Genomic DNA, 22940 nt, shown 5'->3' on the forward strand with positions numbered 1-22940 from the left:
TCTCTTGTGTTTCCCTCTTAGAAAAGTGCCTTTAGCATTTGTTGTAGAGCTGGTTTGGTGGTGCTGAATTCTCTTATCTTTTGCTTGTCTGTAAGGCTTTTGACTTCTCCATCGAATCTGAATGAGATCCTTGCTCCGTAGAGTAATCTTGATTGTAGGTTCTTTCCTTTCATCACTTTAAGTATATCATTGCCACTCCCTTGTGGCTTGTACAGTTTCTGCTGAGAAATCAGCTGTTAACCTTATGGGAGTTCCCTTGTATGTTATTTGTCGTTTTTCCCTTGTTGCTTTCAATAATTTTTATGTGTCTTTAATTTTTGCCAATTTGATTACTATGTGTCTCCGCATGTTTCTCCTTTGGTTTATCCTGTATGGGACTGTCTGTACTCCCTGGACTTGGGTGTCTGTTTCCTTTCCCATGTTAGGGAAGTTTTCGACTATAATCTCTTCAAATATTTTCTCAGGTCCTTTCTCTCTCTCTTCTCCTTCTGGGACCCCTATAATGCGAATGTTGTTGTGTTTCATGTTGTCCCAGAGGTCTCTTAGGCTGTCTTCATTTCTTTTCATTCTTTTTTCTTTATTCTGTTCTGCAGCAGTGAATTCCACCATTCTGTCTTCCAGGTCCCTTATCTGTTCTTCTACCTCAGTTATTTTGCTATTGATTCCTTCTAGTAGAGTTTTCATTTCAGTTATTGTATTGTTCATCTCTGTTTGTTTGTTCTTTAATTCTTCTAGGTCTTTGTTATACATTTCTTGCATCTTTTCGATCTTTGTCTGCATTCTTTTTCCAAGGTCCTGGATCATCTTCACTATCATTATTCTGAATTCTTTTTCTAGAAGGTTGCCTATCTCCACTTCATTTAGTTGTTTTTCTGGGGTTTTATCTTGTACTTTCATCTGGTACATAGCCCTCTGCCTTTTCATCTTGTCTATCTATCTGTGAATGTGGTTTTTGTTCCACAGGCTGCAGGATTGTAGTTCTTGCTTCTGCTGTCTGCCCTCTGGTGGATGAGGCTATCTAAGAGGCTTGTGCAAGTTTCCTGATGGAAGGGACTGGTGGTGGGTAGAGCTGGCTTTTGCTCTGGTGGGCAGAGCTCAGTAAAACTTTAATCTGCTTGACTGCTGATGGGTGGGCTGGGTTCCCTCCCGGTTGGTTGTTTGTCCTAAGGCGATCCAACACTGGAGCCTATGCAGGCTCTTTGTGGGACTAATGGCAGACTCTGGGAGAGGTCATGCCAAGGAGTACTTCCCAGAATTTCTGCTGCCAGTGTCCTTGTCCTCACAGTGAGCCACAGCCTCCCCCCGCCTCTGCAGGAGATTCTCCAACACTAGCAGGTAGGTCTGGTTCAGTCTCCGCTGGGTTCACTGCTCCTTCCCCTGGGTCCCGATGCACACACTACTTTGTGTGTGCCCTCCCAAGAGTAGAGTCTCTGTTTCCCCCAGTCCTGTCAAAGTCCTGCAATCAAATCCCAGTAACCTTCAAAGTCTGTTTCTCTCGGAATTCCTCCTCCCATTTCCGGACCCCCAGGTTTCAAAGCTTGACGTGGGGCTCAGAACCTTCACTCCAGTGGGTGGATTTCTGTGGTATAAGTGTTCTCCAGTTTGTGAGTCACCCACACAGCAGTTATGGGATTTGATTTTATTGTGATTGCACCCCTCGTACTGTCTCATTGTGGCCTCTCCTTTGTCTTTGGATGTGGGGTGTCTTTTCTGGTGAATTCCAGTGTCTTCCTGTCAATGATTGTTCAACAGTTAGTTGTGATTCTGGTGCTCTCGCAAGAGGGACTGAGAGCATGTCCTTCTACTCCACCATCTTCGAAGATGATTTTAATAAAAATGGTACATAGCGTGGAAAACATAGTTCTTATTACTTAGGGATTCTTTTAGATATAATGATAATTAGATGGATTAGTTAACTTGACCTTAACCACCTGTTAAATCAAAGCTTCCACATGAATTTATCATGGCTATTTTTAAAGGTACTATGTACTTTTGAGTTTCACCACTACACCTTCTTTTTGCCAAATGAAAAATATTATTTCAAGACCAATTCTCCAAGTGTTTGACCTATAGCAGTCTTCTGATTCTTCAGCTGTATCTTCGGTCTTAGTCCATTCAGGATAACATAACAAAATACCAGAGACTGTGTAGCTTATAAACAAGAGAAATTTATTTTTCACTGTTCTAAAGTCTAGAAGTCCAAGATCAGGGTGCCTGCATGGCTGGGTTTTAGTGAAGGCCCTTTTCTGGATTGCAGACTACCTACTTCTTGCTGTGTCCTCACTTGGTAAAAGGGTCTGGGGATCCCTCTGGAACCTCCTTTATAAAGCACTGATCGCATTCAGGAGGGTTCCACCTGCATGACTTAAACACTTCCCACAGGCTCTACCTCCTAATACCATCACCTTTGGGGATTAGAATTTCAACATATAAATTTTTTGGAGGACACAAACATTCAGACCATAGCATCCTCCCTTTAGTTCTGTGACATCATACCACCCTGGAGCTTGTATAGGCTGATTGTTCTATCTCTTCTTCCTTCACTGATTCTATCTGAAGTTCATGGACCCCTAAATTTGGACATAGTCTTCCATCTTCATCTCAACTTTCTTTTATCAATGTATACTCTCATAGCAAAAGTAATTTTCTATTAAAACAGAGACCTTTCAACTTAAATTTCTAGCTAAATTTTAGATACTTCAGAAGATCCAGAATCAAATCTAATGCAACACATCCTGAATCAAATTTATCCTCCCCACTAATCTTCCTTTCCATTTTTCATATTGTCACTGTCACCCCCATAAGGATGCATGCCAAAAATGTTAGTTCTCTTTTCTTTCCATCTCATATCAATATGACCAGTCACCAAGCTTTGTCTTTATGTATTTGAAATATGTCTTGTCACTATCCTAGAAGTTTTGACATGCATTATTTGACAGTAGAAAAGAATATACCTAACACATATTTGTTGGCAACTGTAATCATAAAGACTAGTAAATTTACCATCCATAGAAGCTCTCTGTGCGTTCTTCTACATCTCATTCCCTCAAACGTAACCACTCTCCTGAATTTTGTGTTAATCACTTCCTTACCATTAAAATTACATTATCATATATATGTATTTATAGAGAACATGTGGTTTCATTTTGCTTGTCTTTGAAATTTATAAAGATGGTATCTTCTGCAATTTGCTTTTTTCATCTATAATGCATATAGCTGCAGTCTATTCATTTTCACTGCCGAATTACATCCCATTTTGTGAATGTACCATGGTTAATTTATCTATTCTCCTGTTAACCATTAGGTCATTATGATTGTTTCCATGTTTCTGGCTTTTATGAAGAGTGCTACTATGAACATTCCATTATAGTGTATGTCTCTTGGTGCCCATGTACAAGAGTTTCTTCAAGATCTTTCCTGGGAGTAAAAAGATTTATTGTAGATTGTGTGCTTGTTCGGACTCACAAGGTAGTGCCAATTTGTGCTCTAGACTAATTGAACTAATTTACAGTCTTCCTAGCACTGTGTAAGAAGAGTCCCTGTTGTTTCATGTGATGGTTAAGTATATATGTCACCTTGACTGGGCCATGGAGTGCCCAGATATTTGGTTAAATAGTATTTCTGGGTATGTCTGTGATGGTACTTTTGGATGAGATTAACATTTGAATTAGCAGACTGAACGAAGATGGCCCTCCCTTGCTCTCTCTGCCTGACTGTTGATCTGGGACGTTGGTCTTCTCTTTAACTTGGACTATGATTTACATCATTGGCTCTCCTGGTTCTCAGGCCTTTGGACTTAGACTGGAACTACACCACCAGATTTCCTGGGTCACGAGCTTGCAGACAGCTGATCATGGGACTTCCCAGCCTCCATAATCATGTGAGCTAATTCCTTATACTAAATCAGTCTCTCTCTCTCTGTCTGTCTCTCTCTCTCTCTCTCTGTCATCTCTCTGTTTATTTAGCCCATGTTTCTCTAGATAACCCTGACTAATACCCTTCATATGCTCACCAACACTTGATTTTGCTAGACTTCTTAATTTTTGACGACCTGATGGGTGTGAGTTCATATCTTATTATGGTCTTTCACTATTTGAACTTCCTTGCTTGCAATGAGGTTATGAATATACTTATTCAATCATTCATTATTTATGTTTCCTTATTTATGAAATGGCCCTCTAAGCCTTTTGCCTAGTTTTCTGTTGTGGTATTTGTCTTTTTCTTGTTGATTCCTTGGAAGATTCTTATATCTTAGATCCTAATTCTAATCCATTTGTGGTTATATGTGCTGTAAAAGTCTTCTCCCAGATTATACTTATCTTTTATCTTTATTTATGGTGTCTTGTGATTAACAGATTTAATTTTAATGTAGTCAAATGTATTAATTTTTCTTTTATGCTTAGCACTACTTGTATTTTGTATAATGCTTGCCAACCTCAAGATCAGAAAGATATTCTGAATTTCTTCTTAAAGTTACAATGCTTTGCTTTTCACATTGAAATTCTTAATCTACTTGGGATTGATTTTTGCGATTGTATGAGGTAGGAATCTACTTTTTTTTGGCCACACTGCAGGACTTTCAGGATCATCGTTCCCCAACCAGGGATCGAATCTGAGCCCTTCGCAGTGAAAGCAGAGTCCTAACCACTGGACCTCCAGGGGGTTCCCAGGAATCCACTTTTTTTTTTTTTTTCTCTGTATGGATAACCAATCGTCTTAGCCTCAGTTAGTGAAAAAGACACTGTTGCCTTACAGATCTGCAATGCTGGTTCTGTCACATATAAGTCTATAAATGTATACGTCTGTTTTTAGGCTCTCTAATCTACTCAGTGGGTTAATTTCTCTTTTCCTGAGCCAATGACATCCTGTTTAATCACCAGTGAGTCCCCTTTCCTTATTGTTGTTCTTTAGGAAAAGCTTAGCTATTTTGGATCTTTTCTCTACCATATACCTTTTAGAATAACTTTTCATTAACCCTGATATGATTTTGGTTGAAAATTTGTGTATTATTTTGGGAAGATAGATATCTTTAGACCACATATTAGCATTCTTTTTGTTGAAATTTTTTTAATGCCTTTCAAGAAAAAAATTCTCCATAAAGGATTTAATGTTCTCGTTGCATTTATTTCTAGATATCTTATATTTTTTTCTTATTATAAATAACATCTCTTTTCTAATTTATATTGTTTGTTTCTCAGGTATAGAGATGCAGTGGATATTTTAGATTGAGCTTATATTCAGACACCTTACAAAACCTTACAAAACTCTTGTAAAATAGTTTGTGGATATAATTTATTTACAAAAACAAACACATACATAGCATTCTTACTATGTGTAGGCACTATTCCATACACTTCACAAATATTTATTTAATTATCTCAACATCCCTATGAAACAGGTTTATTTATTATTTATTTATTTATTTTGCGGTACGCGGGCCTCTCACTGTTGTGGCCTCTCCCATTGCGGAGCACAGGCTCCGGACGCGCAGGCTCAGTGGCCATGGCTCATGGACCTAGCCGCTCCGCGGTATGTGGGATCTTCCCAGACTAGGGCATGAACCTGTGTCCCCTGCATTGGCAGGCGGACTCTCAACCACTGTGCACCAGGGAAGCCCCAGGTTTATTTTTTAATCCCCATTTTACCGATAAGGAAACTAAGTCACAAAGAGATTAAGTAACTGCCCAAAGTCAAAAATTTTCATTTGAACCTGGAAGGTGGGATTTAAATCCAGGCAGTTGATCTCTAAGCTCCATGCTAAACCAATAGCTTTGCTGCCTCCCCACTAGACTGAAAAGTTCTGTTTCTTCCTTTCTAATCCTTATCTTCCCTCCTTTTTTTTTTAACCTTTCTTTGAGGGTATTGTTTTGAATGTTAACAAAGATAATCCTTGTCTTGTTATTAATTTAAAAGAGAATACTTTTATTTATTTATTTATTTTTAACATCTTTATTGGAGTATAATTGCTTTTACAATGGTGTGTTAGTTTCTGCTTTACAACAAAGTGAATCAGTTATACATATACATATGTCCCCATATCTCTTCCCTCTTGCATCTCCCTCCCTCCCACCCTCCCTATCCCACCACTCCAGGTGGTCACAAAGCACAGAGCTGATCTCCCTGTGCTATGTGGCTGCTTCCCACTAGCTCTCTATTTTACGTTTGGTAGTGTATATATGTCCATGCCACTCTCTCACTTTGTCACAGCTTACCCTTCCGCCTCCCCATATCCTCAAGTCCATTCTTTGGTAGGTCTGTGTCTTTATTCCCGTCTTGCCCCTAGGTTCTTCAGCACCTTTTTTTTTTTTTAGATTCCATATATATGTGTTAACATACGGTATTTGTTTTTCTCTTTCTGACTTACTTCACTCTGTATGACAGTCTCTAGGTCCATCCACCTAGCTACAAATAACTCAGTTTCATTTCTTTTTATGGCCGAGTAGTATTCCATTGTATATATGTGCCACATCTTCTTTATCCATTCATCTGTTGATGAACACTTAGGTTGCTTCCATGTCCTGGCTATTCTAAATAGAGCTGCAATGAACATTTTGGTACCTGACTCTAAAAGAGAATACTTTTAATGATTTACCATAGAAAGATGCTTGCTGTAGGGTTTTGGTGGATAACGTTTGAGAGGTTAAGGAAATTCACTTCTATTCTTAGTTTACTAAGAGGTTTTTTATTGTTTTTTATCTTGAATGGGTGTTGCATTTAATCAAGTGGTTTCTCTCTTCAGTTTGTTTTTGTGGTGAATCCACTAATTGATTTTCATATGTTGATCTTTGCATCCCTGGGATAATCCCAGCTTGATACGGATGTGTATTTTCCTAAATCCTGCTGAATTTGGTTTGATAATATTTTGTTTAGGATCTTTCATCTATCATCATTAGTGAGATACTCTTGTGACTTTACTCTTTTTCACACTGTCCTTGTTCCTGAGTCTCGGGACTGGGGAGGTGGGCAAGGTGAGGGCGGGGCCTTGAGAGCGGCCACACACTCTGCCCCCTCACTCAGTCTCTAGAAGGGGAGCGTGGTTCGGGCTGCAGGGCTGACTTCGAGCCCCCAGCGGCTGCAGCAGATTTCGCAGCGCAGCTCCCGGGGAGCTGAGCCGCTTGGCTCCGGAGCGCGGTGCGGCCGAGACGGTTCCCTAGGTCGAGTTCAGGGCGTCCGGGGTGCGCTGGCGGCAGGTCGCAGAGCACCGCTTCCACCTGTCACCAGCCTGTAGTGGTGGGTTCGGCTGGTCAGGGGGTGGGAGTCTCAGAGACCTCTTGTCCCTTCCAGTCAAGAGCCGCCCTCATCCCTCGAGGGAGCGCAGCGCACGCACGACATCGCACCCGGACGCTCGCCTCAGCCGCCTAAGAGAGGTACAATTCCCCGCGGGCTCCCTGTCTGCGTCCAGGTGACCCGACCCGGCAGGAGAGCACTGATCCGGAGGGTAACCTGAAATTCTTGAGGAATAAAATTCTCTGGTCCCACTCAGTCCTTTGTATTATAAACTGGCCACTGTCAGCTCTGTTTGGGAAACCTGCACAATTTTCCACAACGTGAAACGACCCGACTAACCTAAGTTTAAATTTGCTTCGTTGAGTTTGTCTCTTTAACCTAACTTCTTTTTTCGGGGGGGGCGGTGGTTAGGGGGGAGTGGAGGACAGTGGTTTACGGGGAAGAAGGTGAGTACTGTCTTCCGGATCTGTCCTCGCCGCTCCACTCCTCCGACCTGGCTGTCAAGGTTGTGTCAGGGACATTTCCAATGCCAGCCTGGAATGGTAGGGCCATTCAAAGCGAATTTAGACCTTGACTTCACCTATAGGCTTCAGGCCGATTTACTGAGCAATCAGTTTTCAGGGAAACTTGTGCAAAGAATCGTGAGAAAATACCTAGATTTTGCTGAATGTTATTGGTGCTGCACCATGTCATATTGGCTTATATCACTTTTCTTGTCTTCGTGCTCCTTTGTGTATGTATGTTAATCTTCTCTAACCAGCTCCTGAACAACCTGAGAAAAGTCAGGGATCCACCAGATATCAGTGCATAACAAATATTTTTTCAATGAATAAATTTCATCAGTAACTTTGAAACCTAAAATGGTGCTTGAGCATCCAACACTTGATAGATTGGAAAGCGTCAATTTAAAGAAAACCACACACACCATTTTTTATGGTTACCTGTAGAAAGGGCTGCATTTTGATCTTCTTGGTTGAAATGTATTGTGGTAGGAGTCTTGGATAGAGAGACAGGAGACCTGAGAACTTGCTGAATCATATCACTGAGAATTTTTCTAATCTGTAAAAGCAGAAGGTTGGAACACATGCGTTTTAGAGTTTCTTTCAGCTCCAAAGGTCTTTGATGAAATGAATGTATCACAACTTCATAAACATGTGTTGGATTTCAGTGGCTCCTGAAGACTGTTTATCAGAATGTTGGTAAAGCTGTTGTTATATCCTTTCGAAGGAAAGTCTGAGAGTCAGCAACTTAGAGGAAAACCAATAAATACATAGTAGGCAAATTTGACTTGATCAAAACCAAATACATAAGTATTTATAATTTTTTAGGTTTGATAAAAACCAAATACATAAGTAGTTATAACTTTTTAGGTTTAAACAGATCAAGTAATTGAATAATTTTAAGTTAAAAATATATCTTCATTTTTTTTTTCTGTATAGAATATGAATTTTGCCACAAGAAGATGGTTCTACCTACCTCTGGGCTGCATGATGCTGATGAATCTGATTAACGCGGATTTTGAATTTCAAAAGGGGGTGCTTGCCAGCAACAGCCCAGGGATCATGGAAGACATTGATCTCCAGTGCTGGAATGCTTGCTCCTTGACACTGATAGATCTCAAGGAAATCAAGATAGAGCACACTGTGGATTCTTTCTGGAATTTCATGTTGTTCCTGCAAAAATCCCAGCAGCCTAGACATTATAATGTCTTCTTAAGCATAGCTCAGGATTTCTGGGACATGTATGTAGACTGCTTGCTTTCAAGATCCCATGGAATGGGCAGAAGACAGGTGATGCCTCCCAAGTATAATTTTCCACAGAAGATAACAGGAGGTAATTTAAATGTGTACTTAAGAGAATAGCAGTTTAGTTTTCTTAAAAATTCAATATTTAATCTTTCTGATTTTTAAAGTTTATCTAATAAGCTAACAAATTTGCCATATTCTTTCCTAATATGATCAGCTTTGATTTTCATTTTTACTGATTTTATATTATTTAGAAACCAGAGGAGGTCTGATGTGCAAATACTAGATTCTAAATCATCTTGGAATGATATATTTTTGTAGATCATTAGATTATCATCTTATTTTTTCCCCATGAGTAGTTCATAAGAAAGCCATTTAGCCATGTAATTATTCATATTACATTTGTTGAAAAAAATTTTAAACATCCACATGTATTTAGGCTTTTGAAATTAATTGTTTCAATAGGGTTGTTTAAAGGGAGGGAATCTTAAGAGTTCATATTAGAACAAATGTTAACAATTTTTCTTCTCTAACCTTATAGGACTGGATTTTACAAAACATGAGTTTTACATTTAAGAGAACACAGAAAATACCTCAAGCAAGATGACACCAACTTGAAAATTTAACCCTGTGTCAGTATTTATGAGCTCGAATATTTCCTGTAGCATTTATCAAAATTATTTCTAATTCTTTAATATTGATGAAGATTGTATTTTTGTTGATATGTAATTGTTTTATGGCTATTGAATTATCATTTCCATATTTTGGGGTATTTTGTCAATAATTTTTAATTTAGAAGGCATCTTTGTAAAGCCTTTTTTTTTTTAAAGAAAAAACCACTTAAAATGCAAATACAACATATTTTTTAATACAACAATCAGTGCAGTAAAATTGTAACCAGTTTTATCAGGTATCTTCTACATAATTTTGACTTCAAAACTGTGCCAAAACTAATGCCAGTATTATCCTAAAAAGTAATATTTAATCTTGATGTAGTGTACTGTGTGGCTTCTGATATATGTATCCCATCACCAAGCTATATATTATTTTTCTATGCATTAAGGCCTAAAATTTTGTTTTATGTTCTCATTTTTATAGTCCTCATTTAAAAAAAGGAATAGCAAGCAGAAAAACAGTTAATTTTATTTTTTATTTTATTTATTTATAAATTTATTTATTTATTTATTTTTGGCTGTGTTGGGTCTTCGTTGCCGCATGCGTGCTTTCTCTAGTTGCAGCGAGCAGGGGCTACTCTTTGTTGCAGTGCGAGGGCTTCTCATTGTGGTGGCTTCTCTTGTTGCGGAGCTCAGGCTCTAGGCACGCGGGCTTCAGTAGTGGTGGCACGAGGGCTCTAGAGTGCAGGCTCAGTAGTTGTGGCGCACGGGATCAGTTGCTCCGTGGCATGTGGGATCTTCGCAGACCGGGCTCGAACCCACGTCCCCTGCATAGGCAGGTGGATTCTTAACCACTGCGCCACCAGGGAAGTCCCCATCTTAAACCTTTTTGATGGTACTTAGATATAATGTTCTGTTAAATCCCCCCAGTTTTGGGCACAAATCATGTCATTTGTATATAGAAAATTTTATTCTTTTTTCATCATTTATTCATTCAAAAAAATTCATTGAGCTTGGAGGTACACTGCTGAGCAATCCACACACAATCCTTGACTCCCAGAGTTGTCATTGCTGTGGGACAAAGATGCAGCAGGAAATAATATAATTCAAAAGCACTTTTATGATGTCAAAATATGTTTTTTTTCCAAGAAAGAGGAATTGTAGCCAACATAGGGTTGAGTGGGGAACAATATGTATTTCTCTTTTGCCCTATTCAAAATCATCAGACTAGATCAGACAGATCATCCAAAAAAAATAAAACCCCCAAACCCACCAATTCTTGCAGTGCTATTATGGTAAAGACTCAGTCAGTTTCTCAGTTTGGGGTTTATGCTGAACTCATATAACTTAACTCATAACCAGTTATTTTCCAGAGCACTGAAAGCTGAAAAAAGACAGCAAATCATCTAATATTGCTCCCAAAATATTTCTTCATGAGGTGATAAAATGGATAAAAATTGAGCATCTATGCTTAAAGTTCCTCTGCTTTTCCTATAGAATTTTTTTTTCTTTAAATAAAATTTTTACTTTAGAATAGTTTTAAGTTTGCAGAAAAGTTGCAAGGCTAGTGCAAAGACTTCTTGTATATGCCTCACCCATTTTTTCTTATTGTTCACATCTTACGTTAGTCATATGTTTGTCATAACTAATGAACCAATACTGATACATTTTAAATTAAACTTCATATTTTATTTGAATTTCACTAGTTTTCCCCTAATGTCCTTTTTCTGTTCCAGGATCCTATCCAGGACACCACTTACAATGAGTTAGGCTCTAAGAAGATGTTTTTGATGACCTTGACACTTCCCGATGCTGGTCAGTTGTATTGCAGAACGTCCCTCAATTTGGGTTTGCCTAATGTTTTTCTCATGGTTAGACTGGGGTCATAGGATTTTTGGGGAAAACTACAGGAGTAAAGCACTGTTCTCAGCACTTCCTATCAAGGGTACATGCTGTCAACATGACATAACACAGATGGCGTTTAACCCTGGCTGAGGTAGTATCTGCCAGGTTTCTTGGCTGTAAAGTTACTTTCCCTTCTCTTTCTATGTTGTATTCTTTGGAAGCGAGGCGCTAAGCATTACCCACACTTTAGGGAATGGGGAGTTATGTTCCACCTCCTTGAAAAGGAAATATCTACATAAATTAAAATAAATACAAGCGATTATGAAACATGGTTGCCAATGAAACTAATGTAAGCCCAGGCTATGTTGGCAGGTGTGTAAAAATGAGAGCGACTAGTTTCATTATACCCTCCATGTGTCCTGTTACACCTGTAAATTGTTGCTCGGTTCTGTTGGTCTCAGTATAGAGGAATAATCACAAACTGTAGCACTTCAGAAAGGGCTGGCCAGGTTCATAGTCTGGAATGACTAAATAAACTGGATATTTGACCCAGAAAGACTGAGGGTGAACATTATAGTTTTTTCCTGTGATATGAAATGTACCCTGTGTTTCAGAAGGCAGACTGAGGACCAGATGAACAAAAGTTGTTCACCTAATTATTCACTGGTTTTCATCCAATATGAGCAAGCACTGGCTAACAGGGTCTAATCATGGAATGAACTCCTCCCTCATGTGTTAAAAATCTCATTACCGAAGAGTGTTGAAGCCACTTTCATCTGTGCTCACTCAACTCTGTTTTTATTTTCTTGACTTTCTTTTCATTTAGTTTATTAGCAGAAGTCTGGGAGCTGAAATTTTGTTATCAGTTGACTCATGGAAGGAAATATACTGTCCACCTTTCAGCCAGGCTGGATGGGAGAGGCACAAATCCCCTAGGGCTTAGAAGTGGTATGGTGGGAGCACAGGATGTGAGGAGAGATGGAGACGTGTTAGAATTAGTGACCCTGTCAGACGGAGGGACTGATTTCACTGGCTCGCTGCCAGGTGGCTGGAATTGTAATATGCGAACTTGGGTATCGTCTGTCTACCAAGTGCAAGTGTCTGGATGAAGCAACCTTACTACCCTCCATCTGTGTACATTTCTTCCTCTGTTAAATGGCTGCTAGGTAATAACCTGCCCTATTTTACCTTTCCTCTTCCTGATGGGTAAGATCTACAACAGGGAGAAGTTCTACAGAACTCACAGATTATTTTGACTGCAGTCAGTCCTAATCAATCTGGAGATACCAAGTTGTACTACATACAAAAAATAATGTTCAGCCAAGAAATATCAATTCTGTTTCTACCCACTGGTTATATTAATGTAATAGTATTTATGCCTCATTTTAGAGAAAGTCTATCACTGTTACGAAGCACATACATTTGAACTACTTTAACATGTCCATGTTTAGCATTCCCGGTATAGTATTTTGTTGGCTGAGCCTTCCCTTTGAGCTCAGGACTTTGCTGCCTTTGCAGAAGTTGAGGGGAAGGTTGCCAGGAGCTGAGGCCACCATCACACTTATTCAATAATTTATTTACTGAGGTGTTGGTTACAATAATGAATGAGACGTGGTTTCTGTCTTGTCTTTAGGGAGCTTAGAATCTGAGGAAGGAACTTATAGTCTACAAATTGGAGTAAACATTCATTGCTTTTAGCCATGGACACTTCATCTCGATTCTATGTGTATCTCAGATGTAACTGAACGTGTATCTGGTGCTTTTTGTGTGGGCGTCTCATCGTTGCATGTTCCTACCCACATCCATTCTTGTGTCTCAGTAACTCCCCTTTACATGGAACCTTTGTGCTTAGGGCTGCCTGTGAAGAAGAGGAACAAATTATGCTGTTTACTATCTTCTTGGGGGTGGTGGTAATAGAGAAAGGGATTCAAGAGAGCACAAAGCTCACTGATAAGCTGATGCACATTATGTACTCCTGTGAGCCACAAGGAGAATGGGCAGCTGGGCCAGGGTGAGAGGTCGCTGGTAACTCATTCTAATTAGAACAATAGCAACAATTGCAATTTCTCCTCTCATGGCAGATGCTACTATCCTTACAAACAGAATAATGAAAAATTCCTGGAGGAATGTGAATTGGGGGAGGAGGGGTGAGGGGAAGAGGGAGGAGAAAGTAAGAGAAGGTGGGCCCAGTGGGGTGTTGGAGCCGTCTTTTATCTGATAATGAAAGTGGATTCTATGCATGTCTTCCCAACTCTGCCTTCAGTAGCACCATGTTGGTAGCTTGAAATTGGTCATAGTGGGATTGGCAAACACTACAAATAAGGGTTTTTTCCCCTTGCAGAGCTGGTTGTTATACATTTAACCAGTACACTGCTGTGTGCACACTATGGGCCTAGAGTCTAGACTCAAATTCCAGTATATTTTCCTTTCTGAGAAAACAGATCCTTGTCTCTCCCAGCCCTGGACATGAACTCAATTTTGCAGCTTCCTGAGTGGAGAAGGGGGTTGACGGAAATGGATACAGGCTGTGGAAACCGCATAATGCCATACAGGGACACAGACACTTTGCTCTACATCTAGCATTAAGGCATCTACCTCCTATTTGGCAAGATACCTCCACCACCAAAAGAGTTTCTCCCTACTCCCCCTTTCCCTTCCCCATTAAGGAAGAGAAGTAGCATTAGAATTTATTTATATATTAAGAGTTAAAACATGTTTATTTTAGTTTTATTGTTTAGCTTATGAATAACATTTGCTTTTTATAGGAGAGAGAACTTATTTTACTTTGACCAACACATTTGTTGCAAATGTTTTTGTTGCCCAGTATTTATATATACTTATAATAACATATATTAATAATATCCTGATTCCCTACTCCATCCATATGCTTTGGATGGGATTGGCTTCCTTCTGTCTCTGAGTGTAGGCAGTTCTCAGATCTGGCCAAAGTCATGATGAATGGTTCAGGAGTGGGCATATGGCCAATCAGGGGTCCCAAGATGCAGAGACAGTTGCAGAGACTGTTGAGAGATAGGCATGCACTCTTTTCTACTGGATATCAACCTGGGAGAATATAATTCAGGAGCTGCTAGGGAAGGAGAAGAGCCTACTCACAGAGTTTCAGTTCCTAGATCCAACAATGCCTGTAGTTTTAATCAGTCCTAGATTTGATAGCCCCAGAGCCTGTAAAAGTTGGTTTTTTTTGTTTCTGTTTTGTTTTGTTTTTTGGCTTAAACCAGTTGGAGTAGTTCACATCAATTGAAAGAGTCAACTGATACAACATGTTTTACAATTTTCAGTTAAGAGAATTGTAATCTTTAGAAAGAAATTGATGATAACTCTTCTCACAGTATGTGTTGATATTTTCAATAAAAATACATTATATGTGCTTTTATTTTAATAGTATTTTACTAAAATATTTATTCTAAAACATTTGCTTTACATTCATATATACAGATATTTAACTAAAAAATTATAAGCAGAATTTATTTCAAAAAGTCTCCAGAGTATTTTATGCGGGAACGCTCTTCTCTGGCTCATTCACAGTTTTTACTGCTTTTACTCTCTGTAAGGCTCCTCCTCGAATAGGAAGTTTTTTAAGAGCAATATCTGTATCAGCCAGAGGTCCTCCCACTAATAGGGCAGGAGTGCTTTCCACTGTTACTACACCACCAGAGGGCACCTAAAAAAAGCAAAAGTAAATATTTACGAGTCCATTTACAAAATTTTTCACTAAGAGGAAAACCCACTCATCCTTCAGCTAACTTTGGAAGAGACACAAATGTACATAGTAACTAGGAGACAGCATGGACTAATGGAAAAATAAGGGCTTTGGAGCCTTTGCAATCAGGGCCAAATTATGTCCAGAATAGGACACCAGGAACACTGGAATATGGCATGGATCTATTTGCCAGGCAAAAGAGGCACTGCACACTTTCTGTCAAAGAGATGTAGAGATATATTTTGACTAGTGTTTATAGCAGTTTCTTGGGAATCCTGGAGGGCTGGGTCTGGTCTAAACCAGAACTAGGCAAGGGTAGAGATAAATATGCCTTAACTATTTGATATTTGAACAGCAAAAAGAAAAAATATGAGACAAAACCCCATAGAAATAACACTCTTTGGGGATTAAATTTAATATCTACTAAGAAAAGTTATGGAGAAAAAAAAATCTTACTGTTGTGTGAAGGCCTTTAATATCTGTCGGGTGAAATACTGCATTTGGTGGATGCTCACTGTATCTAGAAGATTCTATACCTTTCTCTTGAAGTCTTTTTGCTTTCTGAAGATTTTTAAATTAGAAAGAAAATAAATTAATTGCTATTAAAGCATTAACTATGGTACTTACAATGAAGTATACAAAATATATTTAATTATGTCTGTTTTATGCTTTATTAGTTAGCACTAGCATTTACTCATTTACTCATTTAGGCTAAGAAAATAGTTATTAACAAGTTATATCCTTTGTACATTGCAGAAAACACCTGAAAATGTTACTGAGATTTCCATAGGTACTGGTAATATATGACCAAGGGATAAAGCAGGTCCTAAGGAAATCAGGTTCAATTTTTTGTACATTGAATAAGCTACTAAATTTACAATAGATGATACATGTTTTCAAATTATTTTGCATAAATTAAATACTAATTCAGTACACTTAAATGTTCCAAGCATTCAGAATAATGCAAACTATATCATTTGCTGCAGTTACAGTCAAGCTCAATAGTTGAGGCACTAGAACAGGCTAAATTCGAGGTAACAAATTATCTGCATGGAGGGGGCTGATTTTAAAGTTGGGAAGAACTTTTAGTGACAAAGGGGAGACATGGTACCTTGAATAAGCTTGTTCTTAATTTTGGTTTTGCTATTTTAATGATTCCACTATTTTCGTGTGCTAATATAACATTTAACAATTTCATATCTAGAGGAAGAATTGTAACATTATATAAAAGTGTATCCCAAGTATTAATGAAAAAGTTGGGAAAAAAGTAATGAGATTTTGGAAATCTATGCTGCTTCTTACATATTTCAAGTGAACAATTAGCATTATAGACTGTTTAGATTAGTTTCCAGTTTATTGCTGAAGCAGGTTATCACATTTTCCCAAAGGGGTGTTTATCCCAAATTCCCACCTAAGCTTTAATACAATGTTTCTTTTGGTGGTCACAGAGGGGAAGCATCCTTGAAGGAGAGAGTAATATGGACAGTTGTTTTTTGTGTCCTTCACTCTGCTTCTTACAGAAAGGATCAGTAAATAAGAAGGCTCAGAATGGAAAGTAGGAGTACATTTCTCCTGCTTATTCCTGGCTAACTCTCATCTCTTTTATGGAAACCAGGAACACCATCCTTGCTTCGCTCCCTCCCACTGCTAAGCCAAATGAAACTCAGAGTGGTATCTTCTGTAACTGTGAAAAATGCAGAGTTTCAGTTAACGTCCTAAACTGGAAATGAGGATCAATAGTGTTGGTATTCCACAGAAAGATCAACAGAAAAAGGTGAATGAATAGTTATCCCTGAAAAAGTCTGTCAGAGTTGACTGTTTGTTGTGGATATTATAATATTTTAAAAATCCTACCTTTAAAGTTTTAACATTTGATGTTCTAGCCAAGAAATATTCCCATGATTTATTAGCCAATTCTCTTTGCTTGTGTGTGGCTTGTACCTGAAATAAGAAAGATAATTAAGAGTTCCAGTTTCTATGAAAGGATACCAAAGGGCTTGAATACTTGTATTTTGAAGGAAGACCTAGTTTTTGCCAACGTAAATTTTAAGGTCAACTAGCAAAAGTGTTAGAGTTTAACAACTTAAAAAACCAAAGTCTTAAAATGGAAAAAAACTCCTTCCCTCACTATGTGGCCAAGGTTTGAACTGCTTCCCATGAAACGTAATGCAAAACTGTTGCTATAAAAATACAAAATATGAAAATAACAATAATCCTTCTCAGCAAGACTGATTGTTTCATGTGATTATCACTTGTGAAGACAGATTATAACCCAGAACAAGCTACATAAATGACCCAAGAGCAAATTCACAGGAGAAAATAGTTTTCTGCTGCCACTGATAATAGTTTAGGCAAGATTATATTGGTAAAAGTGCTTCTAATTTACACCTTCAGCAAGACAGCAATTTTGTGAGAGTGCTGAGTTTGTTGTCGTGATGCAGTCTAGGGAGGTAACTACTGACAAAGGACAAAGACTATGGTTCACAACAGGCTCTCCACTAAATATATATATATAATCCGAGGACACATGCCCTTGGTTGGTATATAATAGACTATTAAGTTTAAATTATGAACCTAAGAGTATTTAATTAAACAACTGCTAAAAAATAAACTGGGTCAGAGCCATGATAACAAATCAACGATAACCAACAAATCAGCAATAGCTAGCCCACACAGCAGAATCCTGCCAATTCAATAGAACTAATGAGGAGCAAGAACTTCTAATGGGGTACTCCACTTAAAAGCAAATGAATGGGTTAAACGGCAGCATCCTTGCAATAAAAACTCTTCACAAACAAAACTTTTAAGCAGGGAGTTATCTAAGAATTTATAGGTGGATGCTAAGTTCCACTAGACTGAAGATGTAGACATTTAATAGTAGATGTAAAAAGATCAGGCAATAGAAAACACTTTGGAAATCACCTTAAAGTGTTTTAAATACTTAAGTTTAATCATAAAAGATCACCAAGCAGAAGTGGAGAATCTACATCATCTTTTTATCTGTGGACAAGTTCACTTAAATAGTCACTTAACCTATTTGCTCAAAAACTTCTGATGTGTTGCTTCTTACCTGTGTAAAGCTTTGGGAAAATGGCTTATATTTTCCTGACAGGCTTTTTCTGATTAGCTAAAGTCAGAGACCAGATTTGTAGAGTGCTCACAGTATATGTTTTGGCACTGAGGTGAAGAGAGGCTTGTCGGTGTGCCTATGATTGGCATGCTAGTAAGGGCCTATCACAGAGTGAGGGACGAGGGCCAACTTTCTCAATGAGGTTATACATACAGTCACAGAGAAACACCATTTGTCAGAATTTGCTAAGTGTATACATTTAAATAGACCACAATTTTTGGAACTCTGTTTGACCTTTCAAAAAATGGAAATGTCTCAGGTATCTACCTTTTAAAATGTAAGCCTGTAGAAATCAAATTATAATGCCATAAAGCAGCACTGAGTATAGTAATTGAATTTCAAGCTATTAACTCCATGTTTTCTTTAAAAACTATACAAAGACACTGAAAGTAACTATAAAAGAAAATTACAAGGTAACTCTAAGTGCTGAAGCATTCACAAGTAAGGCAAATACAACTTATGGATAACTTCAACTAGTTTATACATTGAAATTATTTTCTTGTGCCTCAATGGCATCTGTGGCTTACTTTTGTATATACTTTTTGTTCATTTTGCACATCTTGGCATGCTTGGCTTTCAATCATCTCACTTTGCAGAGAAGCAACCATCTTTCCAATATTTTCTGATGCTGTTATAATAGATTCCAAAATTTTTTTGTCTGTAGTGACTGGTCTTAACTTTTCTAATTTTATTTCTTCATATATTTCATTCCATATTTCTCCAATCTGTTATAGCAAAGTTTAAAAGAGTTTTAAAAAGTTAAATTAACCAAAAATAAATAATATAATTTTACGTAACCTAAAATTTATTTGGGTGATCATTCCAAAGTTAACACTTAACTGAACCAGCTTCTCCTAACTTACTCCTTGGGAATAAGTTAAATGCATTGAGAATGGTTTGGGGCAACAGTTACATTTGAGTATTCAGAAGTAATTTACCTAGTGTTTTTCAATGATAGGTACTCACGGGTAAGGTTCCACTACCTAAGTGTAGTTTATTGCTATCATCACTGCCCTCTCCTTTATAGACACTGTTTTCACAGCTGCACAAGTTGTTGCTTTAGTCTCATCCTCCTGAAGTACAGATGCTTTCCTACTTAAAGCCCTGTTTGAAGGCTAGGTCAAGCTGAATTTGTAGAACAATGAACATGGGGATTCCCGGGACTCTAGTACCCAGCCACCCTGAGAAATAGGGCCTTGTCCCTCACTTTCCAGCTAAGGTAATACTTGAATCTAAAACTCTTAATATGTTGGTTTCATCATGCTGTAGCTCCATCTCATATTCTGGGTTATCTGGAAATTACTGTGCTTGAGTATGTTTAAATTTAGAGAAAAAACATACATCCAGAATACGGATAAAATTCAGCCTTGTTTTCCTTTTTTATAGAGGTTTATTCATTTACAGCATTCAAATACATAGTACTAATACTAGTAGAAGAGAATGTTTACTTGGAAAGACTTTCCTAAAATTTCAAAGGCATTTATTTACCAAAAAGTATATAACCAGCAAAGTAAGCAACTCCTTAACTGATATTTGATCATCATACAATGTAATGATAAAATAATACTTTAATAAGTATAAATCATTTATTTTAATAAGTAATAATTCATTCAATTCTAGCTCTTAATACCCTAGCTCTTAATACCCTCTAAAGAGAAGAAATTATATTTTAAAGATTCTGTTAGGCTTCTATGTCAGTAACTTCCATCTTCTTTTATAAACTAATAGTTGGATGAAATCTTATCCCATGGAAAATACCCAATCAGTTAATTGTATGTTCTTTGAATAGTATCAGATGTAAAATGAGAAATAAAAACTACACAGTTCATGGATGATTGCTCACAAATAAAAACAGATCTTTCCCAACTGATGTCTTGCCATACTAGATTTTAATAACAAGGTTAAGAAGGTACTCACTTTAAAATCAAGGTATCTATGTATGATACAGAGGGTAACAAAATCTTCAGCAGATAAGCCAGGTAAATTTTCAAAATCTAAACGAAGTTTATAAAAAGAGATTTACTTTAACAGAGCAAGTGATTCCAAAAGGCATATATTTATCATAAAAACAAATGCAAATGATTGCTTTTGATTTCATCCTGATTTATGAAAAAGTTACTTCTGTGAGCTTCTGGCTTCCTCCTATAACAAACAGCTGCCAGGTCATCCTTATCTAGTCATTAGAAGAGGAATACTTTCTGTGCTGTGGTCAGACCATGATATTGTACTTTCACAATCTGAAGAGTGAGGACTTTTTCTTTAATAAGAAGCAAGGTCAAGTCCTCAGGTGATTCAGAATTCTAGTGTTTAAGCCTAACCATCTAAAACTAACTGCCTTTAATCCTGGCTGCACTCTGGAATTACCTGGGGAGCTTAAAAAATACTGATGCCTGGCCCCAAACCCAGAGCTTAAGGGTGTAGCCTGCGTATTGGGATAACAATAGAATATGCATTTATCTGTATAAAGGGACTTTTGTTCATCATATATGAAAAATGGACTCCAAAGTGAAATCAATTTACAACACTCAGCAAAAAAGAGAGGCTCTTGTGCATTTGACGAGTAACTTCTTACCTAGTTTGCCCAACACAGCATAAATTTTTGCTCTGATATTCTCAGCAACATCCATAACTGCAATGGTTGGGCAGTTAGCAGGCAGTGGTGTGATTTTTTGCTCTTCTTGAAAACTAGTAAATAGAGGTTTCTTTGTATCTAATCATTGGATATCATGAAAATATAGAAAGGACAGATAAAAACTGTAGTAAATTAATACTTCATTTTAAGATTTTAGTCTAGACATCATAAAATATATAAAAATATTGTAAGAGTACAATACTGCCTGATACATGGTTACTTTAAAAGTAACCATGTATAAATAATGCATAAATAATCAATAATTTTAAAAGCATAAATAATCAATAATTTAAAAGCATAAATAATCAATAATTTCTTCCCCATTCTGTTGCAAAACTTAAAGCTTTCATTTTTAACTATTTATGTAAAATATAAAAATTTCACAAAATTACTTTTTTTAAAGTGAAGCTTTCACATAAAAAACTTTTCTAATTTTGAGATCCAGAAATTGAACACTGTCAGTTTAACAATGATGTAATTTGCTTTTGGTTTCTATATATTATGCTATAAATATAAAAACTATTTTATGATGTTATAGATCAAAAGTTAGAAACAATAAAAATGGTTTGAAGGTAGAAATCATCAGAAGTTAAAGGGGAAAGTATTTTCACTTAAAAATAAACAATACTAACAGATGAAACTATAATAAGAATTGTAAGAGGTTTAGAAAATATAATGTAGCATTATAAAATAGATAAATGAAATATAAATTCTGGTACTATTAACTTCATTAATTTAGAGTCTAGTAATTAAAATTTATGACCATTGGATTTATTTTTATTTAAAAGTTTCTTCTTTCATATAAAAAGTAAACTGTATAAATATGAATCAACAGAAATGTAGAAAATACAATAAAAATTGTTCTCAAGCACTCAACTTATGTCCCAAATTTTATTGGTAAATGAAATATTACTGAATATACTTACAAAAGCAGGTAACTCAAAGAAAGTTCTTTAAGAAGTATTGTTAAGTTTTTTATTTTCAATTTAAAGAATATAATCAAATACCATTTCCTGAAAATATTCTATAAAAATATGAACCTGCTACTAATTTACTTAGTATGGTGTAAGGCCCCATACTTTCCTAAGATTGCTTTTTAAAAATACGGATCTAATTGCTTTTACAAACAATTATAAATACACTTACCAACGATCTTCCCATGTTTATCACGTTTTACTCCTAGTTCTTTCTCTTCCTTTCTCCACAATTTAATTAAAAGACTAGCAGCTGTTTGATCCTTCTTCCCTCGCCAAGCATTGACATAAGCCACAGTTTTGGGATTATCACAAAATTCAACCATTATTCCAAGTATTAGATTACAGAATTTTTTTTGGTTCAACTTTTGCAAGGAAACAGAAAAAGAAAAATGTTGCAATTAATATTTAGAATTATTGTCTTAAAAAAGAAAGGAGAAACTTTTGTATTAATCAGTTGGATTCTTCTAAATGACTGCCTTATAAAATTAAGTATGATTTGTGACCATCTCCTATTAAAATAAATACCATTGTAATGAGTCCATTTTCAAACATTAGGGATTCTTAAAAAATAGAAAGAAAAAGATTCCATATAATTCTGATGTAGTCATAAACATATGTCATGAACAAAAATGTAATTGATTTAGCTGAGTAGGAAAAAGAGAGATTGTCAAAATAAGTGAAAATGTTCATTTTAAGTGGAGCAAGGTAAATGGTGCTATGCATAGGACTCTGTAATTACAGGATCTTTCCAGTTTACCTGCTTAATTAAAGTTTGTAAAGTTGTCTCATCCTAGCTATAACCTCATTGTTACTAAGATACCAACTGATGGTAACTCCAAGTGGCAGTCACATGTGAAAATAAATCAAAATGAGGTATAATTTTGTATTTTGAAACTCAGCATCCATAAAAGAGTATTTAAGCACTTAAGAAAAATTATCGTATTAAGCATATTTCCTCTGTTTTCCTGCAAACAGTTTTCAGCAAACCAAAATTTAGGTATAGAGAAGTCCAACCAGAGCAATGGCCTCCACACAGTAATGGTTTCTGT

General features: G+C 36.9%; 2 protein-coding genes across 3 annotated transcripts in view; one reads left to right on the forward strand and one right to left on the reverse strand.

Moving 5' to 3' along the window:
• LOC109548609 (protein FAM237B) overlaps window positions 1–9089 on the forward strand; it is a 42532-nt gene extending 33443 nt beyond the window's left edge. The window contains exon 3 of the mRNA XM_073809742.1: window positions 8667–9089. Within this exon, the coding sequence (XP_073665843.1) occupies window positions 8670–9089 (420 nt within the window). The 5' untranslated portion in view covers window positions 8667–8669. The remainder of the gene's footprint in view (window positions 1–8666) is intronic.
• Window positions 9090–14165: 5076 nt separating this feature from the next.
• The window catches only part of CFAP69 (cilia and flagella associated protein 69), a 72233-nt gene continuing 63458 nt past the window's right edge, over window positions 14166–22940 (reverse strand). Inside the window, exons 17-23 of one of the 2 annotated variants that reach the window (XM_019926849.3) lie at window positions 22061–22253; window positions 20855–20992; window positions 20200–20276; window positions 18810–19007; window positions 17007–17093; window positions 15609–15713; window positions 14166–15113 (exon numbers count right to left, since the gene is read on the reverse strand). In XM_019926849.3, coding sequence (XP_019782408.1) covers window positions 14943–15113; window positions 15609–15713; window positions 17007–17093; window positions 18810–19007; window positions 20200–20276; window positions 20855–20992; window positions 22061–22253 — 969 coding nt within the window. In that variant the 3' untranslated portion in view covers window positions 14166–14942. The remainder of the gene's footprint in view (window positions 15114–15608; window positions 15714–17006; window positions 17094–18809; window positions 19008–20199; window positions 20277–20854; window positions 20993–22060; window positions 22254–22940) is intronic. The other variant, XM_073809740.1, reaches the window with a different exon arrangement.

The sequence above is a fragment of the Tursiops truncatus genome, chromosome 9 (assembly GCF_011762595.2).
Source record: "Tursiops truncatus isolate mTurTru1 chromosome 9, mTurTru1.mat.Y, whole genome shotgun sequence".
Classification (NCBI taxonomy): Eukaryota; Metazoa; Chordata; class Mammalia; order Artiodactyla; family Delphinidae; genus Tursiops; species Tursiops truncatus.